The sequence below is a fragment of the Apteryx rowi genome, unplaced genomic scaffold, assembly GCF_003343035.1.
Source record: "Apteryx rowi isolate R43461 unplaced genomic scaffold, aptRow1 scaffold_1048, whole genome shotgun sequence".
Classification (NCBI taxonomy): Eukaryota; Metazoa; Chordata; class Aves; order Apterygiformes; family Apterygidae; genus Apteryx; species Apteryx rowi.
The window spans coordinates 17,720-24,070 of NW_020447251.1; the positions used below are offsets into that span (position 1 = coordinate 17,720).

Genomic DNA, 6,351 nt, shown 5'->3' on the forward strand with positions numbered 1-6,351 from the left:
CCGCCGGCCAATGAGCGGGAGGGGGCTCCGGCCGGCGGCCAATGGGAGCGCGGCGGCCACGCTGCCCCGCCCCGCCGCCCACCGACCCTATTTAAAGCGCGGCGCGCGGCCGCGCGCTCCTAGAGGCGGCGGCGGAGAAGCGGGGCGGCGGTGGTGGTGGCGGTGCGGCCGCGGCGGCCTGAGCGGACCCTACCGAGCAGAGCGGAGCCACCCGCGGAGAGTGCGGGCCTGGGCCGCCCGCGGCGGCGGCGCCCTCCATGGAGGCTTTCCCCGGCGGCAAGCTGGAGCAGCACCGGCATCTCCCGCCCGGGGAGCGCCTGCCGGGCGCCCGCTACGGCGCCCGCGGCCACAGCGGCTGCGGGAACGTGTTCAACTCCTGGAACGACTACCTGGGGCTGGCCACGCTCATCACCAAGGCCATGGGGCCCGGCAAGGGCTTCGGCGCCGAGCCCCCTTCCGTGGTGGTGGCGGCCGCCGTGCCGCCGCCCGAGGAGGAGGAGGAAGAGGAGGCGGAGGCGGAGGCGGCGGGGTCGTACTTCGAGGGCGCGCTGGACTTGCACGACCTGGAGCTGTGCGAACACCACCACCACCACGGCGAGGGGCTGCTGGAGGAGCGCTTCGCCGACTTCAGCCCCTTCCCCGGTCGCGGCGGCCCCGCCGCCGTGGTCTTCGGCTGCTCGGGCGAGCACCCGGGCCGGGAGGGCTTGCCGCACGCCTGGGGCGGGCTGGTGGTGGCGGGGCGACTGCCGGCGCACCCGCGGGCCGCCGCCCGCCTGCTCAAGCCCGAGCTGCAGGTCTGCGTCTTCTGCCGGAACAACAAGGAGGCCGTGGCCCTCTACACCACGCACATCCTCAAGGGACCCGACGGGCGCGTCCTCTGCCCGGTGCTGCGGCGCTACACCTGTCCCCTCTGCGGCGCCAGCGGGGACAATGCCCACACCATCAAGTACTGCCCCCTCTCCAAAATGCAGGCGGCCAAACAGCTCAAACACGCCCGGACCGCCCTGGGCAAGAAGGTCCGCTAGGCGCGGCCGGGGACGCCGGAGGGGCGAGCGGCCGGACAGCGGTGCCCCGCCGCCCAGGAGACCCCTTCCTGCTCTTTTTTCTTTTTTAAGATTGTCTTAAAAGCGGATTACGTTTTGTTCTTTAACACATTAATATATTAAACGCGGAGACTAGAGTGTGAGAGTCCCCGGGCTGGTGTCTTGCAGCGGATAGCTTCTAGTTGTGCGCTTGGCGTGCAGGGAGCCCAGCGCGGAGCCTAACGCTATGTCATGGTAATTGCGCCGTTTAGATGCACTGTATTTGTTTATTGTATAAATATAGATATATGTTTTTTTAAGAAAACGGGTTTACGACGAGCTCGGGTGGAGGGGGTAAGGGAAGCACTTGACAGTGCGCGGCGGCGGCCGCTGCCCTGGGCGGGTTGGGGGCGGCGGGCCGGGGCTGCCTGGCGCCCGGCCGGGGCCGGCGGGAGGAGGTGGCCCCGGGCGTGCGGCGCGGTGGCGTCGCCCTCTGCTGCCTTCTCGCCCGGCCGCCGCGAGACCGGCGCGCCGTGCTCACCGCCCCGCGCAGCGCAGCCCCGGGTTTCGCTTGCCCCGAAGGGGAAAAGCGGCTGCGGCCGCCCTCGCCCCGAGGCGGCCCCGCTCCGGCCCCCGCTGACTTGTGCTCAGCGCTGCTTTCCTCCGGGTGGTCCCTGCTCTCTTGTTCAGCCTGTTCCAGCAGCGTTTGGACTGCGCGCCAAAGCTGGCGTTTTCCCCGTTAGTAGCAGGGTACTTAATTATGGTATGACACGGTGCGTTTCAGGTCTTAAACTAAACAGCTGAGCGATTTCCTCCACTGAGCTTAAAACCAGGTAGCTGCCCCATGGTTATGCTTGAATTGTTCTGCTAGTGAGTATGGCTGCCTCTGATCTTGCCAAACAGGTATCAGGAACAGGTTCCTGGTGTCTGATACCCAGCTTTAGGGAAGGTCTAAGAGGAAAAAGTGTAGAAGTACTTGTTTGAATATGTAACAGGTTTAGGCAGGGGTGGAAACTGAGCCCTTGCTTACAGAAGGAAGGGCAATAGATATGGCAGAAAGTAAGCTTTAAAGCAGTTTGTGATGGAGAATGAGAAGCTGATGGAAGGCCTTTGAAGGGAAAAGGGACAGGGTCAAAGCAGAAAGTCACTAGCAGAACTGTAGCTAAACAACAAGGGAAGGTTATATTTGTCAAGGCCAGAGAGAATAATATAGCTTTAAGTCATTGTAAGATAGGAGAGATCTACCTATGTCACTAACAAATATCCCTAATGCTACATAGACTGTACAAAATATAAGACTGAAGCTGAAAACCTAGGAAAGAGTTCTGAATCCTAGGTCATGCCAGTTCCTTGACAAGCCAGGCCATGTTGCCTCTAGTTCTCAAGAGACCAGGAATTGTTTTCATTGTGACTAGATGGCAGGACAAGAAGTGGCAGTAGGTTTAGAGTTTGGTTAGAATGAGTCCTCCAGAGCTGAAATGCTGGTATGCAAGTTCTCAGTGCAGAGAGGGTTGCACGGTAGCTGACTACCTAGAGCTGGGATAGAGAAGGGAACCCAGGGTTGCCCTGCCAAATAGTTATCATCAAACAAGGGAGGTGAAGAAAAATTTATGCAAGAACAATTAGGGAATCTCCAGGAAAATGAGAGGGGGGATGGGTGCAGACAGAAAAGAAAAAAGGGAACTAGGGAAGTGAGGTTATTTGCATTTGTGTGGACTCCTTTTGAGAAGCTGCTCAACAGAGAGAATGGGGGGAGGACAGCGGGAAGCAGGRCAGTCAAGAATGGAGTTAAAAGGTGTGCAAAATAGGCTGGAAAGGAAGGCCTAAGATTCATTACTTGTAACTGCTATTGACTGGCACAACTGCAGCTCTGAGGATGGAGAAATTGAATCTATATGGAAGCGTTCTCTTGAATCTTCACCAAACTCATCCCAAGATAGCGTTAAGTCTAATTATCAAATGCAAAGGGACTTGCAATAGATAACACTAGTGGCTACAGCTAACCTTATAGCAGCTACATTTTCCTTATCCTAAAGTTGCATATTGTATTTGTTCTGTAGGGCTTGCATTACAGACTCTTCTAAGCTGCTAAAGTTTAATTAGATATTGTAATGTCTAGTCCACATAGGTTTAATCTGTATCTACCACGAATTAGAATCAAACTTGAATGTAATGCTATGGGAAAGAGTTTTCTTTCATGTTTTTGTTACCTTCTTGTAAAATTTTGAAGTTCAGTGTGTATATTTTAACCCAGATGGCTGTTAATGGAGACAAAAGCAAGAAAGAAACATCCTTGGAAAATACCTTAAAACTTTTCTTAAGGGAAATACTGACAGGGCTGTATTGGAGGTGTTCCTGATGGTGCTTGTGATGTACTTCCTCTCTGGTCTATAAATTAAGCTCCCTTGTTCTAAGACAATGCCTGGAATTCATCAAGACAGCAAAATACCCCCCTGCTTTGAAGGGCACTAACTGTTTTTGGCACCTGCTCCTCCCCTCCACCTGCATAAGAACACTGCTACTGTATCTTAAAAGCTTCTGCTCCTGCATATGACTCCTGACTCTTCTCTTGTTCTACGTGCATACTTACAGGCTTGCGGGGGAAAGGCTGAGAGCTGCCTGTCATAGCCACTACACAATATTAAGCACGTGATCAAAGTATTAACAGGTAAGACAATATAGTATTCACTTCAAAAGACCAATTAGGAAAAAAAAATATTTCAGAGAAGATAATAAGAATCAGAATCAGCAAAAGAGAGTTTAAAAGCAAGATTTTCAAACAAGTCACTTTGCATGATCATTTAACAGTACTGCATTCTTCTGAATGATTTGCCTTTTAAAGCTTTACAAGTCAATGTGATTCATCTTATAAAGACTGAACCTTTAAAGACTGGGGGGGAGGGGCAAAGTGTTGAAGTAAACTTCTAAAGCTACTTCCTGTGCACCAGCCCATTCTTTGTGGCACTAAGTAGGCAGAAACATGCTTGTTCTTAGTCACTCTTAAAAGCCTAATATGATAGATAGTGCTTATAGTTCTATGTAGATTTCTTAAATTACTGGAAACAATTTAAGTTACTAATGAGTAACTTAAGTCCTAGCAGTAACAAATAGTTTAAGCAGAAAGCAGCCCAGGTTGAAAGCTGTTATGTGCTCCACATAAGATGACTAGGAAAAGCAAACCTAATGTTATTTTCATTTGTGCTACAGGCATCTGCAAATCAAAATTACTGGTTTAAATCAAATATCTTATCTTCAAAGAATCATTTCCTTTATTACAGGGAAATATCCCTAGGCATGCAAGTGAGTCTTTTACATGGTGATATTTTGTTAAAAATATAACATCAGAGGAATGAACCAAATATTGGATAGCTATACAACATCCTCAATTAATATTAGTTTTGAGGAAAAAGGAAAGTACTTCTAATTAAAAGCTACTTTCAGATACCTGACTTCAGCTCTTTTGAATTCTCTATGTAAGTCTGTACATGTCCTTAGTGAAAATCCTGTATCAGTGCCATAGAGTTGCCCTCCATCCTACTGTGGACTGATGTGCCTCAGGCAGCAACTTTGCCATGTGACTGAACACTGATGGACACAAAATGTCTTTACTTCCTATAGACATGCCTAGTTGACCCACCAAATTAGTTGTTATATACTGGAAATAGTCTGACAACAGTCATGTAAGGAGGGAGATACTACTGCTAATGTGCCTACCATCTGGACAAAAATGAGGAGAAATTTCTGTTAATCTTCAAATGTGATGAAGAAAGAAATAAATTGTCCCTGTGTCCAATAGTGAAAGAACTAACAAAGCTTAAATTACAACAAGGGAGATTTTGATTAGGCGAAAAGCACTGGAATTTTTTGCAGAATCCTCATCCTACCATAATTAAATCCATTAATAATTCTACTTAAGATCAGACAATGTTTAGAACGTTTTGGTCCTGCCTTGGCAAAACAGGAAGAAATGGATGTTCTTGCTACGCCTCTTGCATGCCCGTTTCCTGCAATTCTGTAACAAACTACATATAATTTTTACAAATTTCTGAATAACAGGTAAATTTTGAATCTTACATTTCACTGACCTAATAATTTTATTTTGTAGGCTTATACAGTTTAACAGTACATTTTTACTACTGTAGGAAAGCTTGTTTAAATGTAATGGCTCCTGTCAGTAACTGCAGCCCATTGATTTTTAAAAGAAAAAAATCAAGATATATTTCATTTAAAGCAAAATAAAAGTTCTGGTACTTTTCCTGTTTGAGATTGCATTCTGGCTGTCCAACAGCCCACTTAGAGCTCCCAAATGTATTTTGATCCCTTTCATGACTGTATTAAGGCTCATGAAGGCAAGGTCATGATTTGTCTTGAACTGTGACTCTGTCCTCAGTTTGGAGCAACGCCACTTCATTCTGATTGCCCTGTTTTTAGTCAGCAATTTTCATAACTTTTTTTTTCCAGAACAAAAGCACTTTAGAGGAAACATAATTAAAATGTCTATATGCAAGCAGCTTACTGAGTTCACCCACCTCCCACAAGAAGACTGACAGGCTTCTTGTAGGCCCTACTTCTGCTGAGCATACTGACAACCCTCAGCCTTTTCCACAAGCCAGGAGGGCAAATCTCTGAGCTTTTTCTGGAGAAGAAAATGGACACATTCATACCTGATAACCCCTACATTGTTTTACTCCTGGAGATGGCTTTAATCAAGCAATATTTGTATCTCTTTAACTAACAGCACCAGCCTTGACTAGTTCTGTGATCTAAACATAGTATTTTACAATTTGTGCTTTATTCTTTTCAGTTTCAATGAAGACTTTAAAGTTAAGTTAAACATTAATCAAACACAGCTTGCTATAGAATTCATTTGACTTCATCAACATTCTCTAAGTATTCAAACATTGTATTAATGTATAATTATGGCAATAGATGGAGGTTTATCTGTTGGAGTTGGTCAGAAATAATTTTTGACCACTGAAGTTAGTATTTTGTCTAAAATGGTGAAACAATAAAATAAACACACTGTCGTGTCTGTAAAGTTCACATCTTCCAGATCTTTTCTCAAGCAGCCTGGTCCTGAGAATCCTACATGTGACAGTCTCAAATATTTTGAGATCTGTGTTGTGACAATCTCAAATATTTTTTAAAATTTAGTAATTTAGATGATGGAACAGTTTTATAATGGTGCTTATCTGGTGCAATGACCATTAATACATTCATCCCTACATAAATATGGTTTTGCTTGGATAAAATTAAAAATACATAACTGGAGGTATAATCACTTTTCACATCTCCCCACTGACTGGAGAAAGTCAAATGTTGCACACAT

General features: G+C 46.9%; 1 protein-coding gene across 1 annotated transcript; it reads left to right on the top strand.

Annotated features, from left to right (window-relative positions):
- Nucleotides 1-139: 139 nt before the first annotated feature.
- On the top strand, nt 140-1,222 carry NANOS1 (nanos C2HC-type zinc finger 1). The gene has a single exon (XM_026068356.1). It carries the CDS (start codon nt 258-260, stop codon nt 1,023-1,025), a length of 768 nt encoding a protein of 255 aa, XP_025924141.1. The 5' UTR covers nt 140-257; the 3' UTR covers nt 1,026-1,222.
- Nucleotides 1,223-6,351: the final 5,129 nt, after the last annotated feature.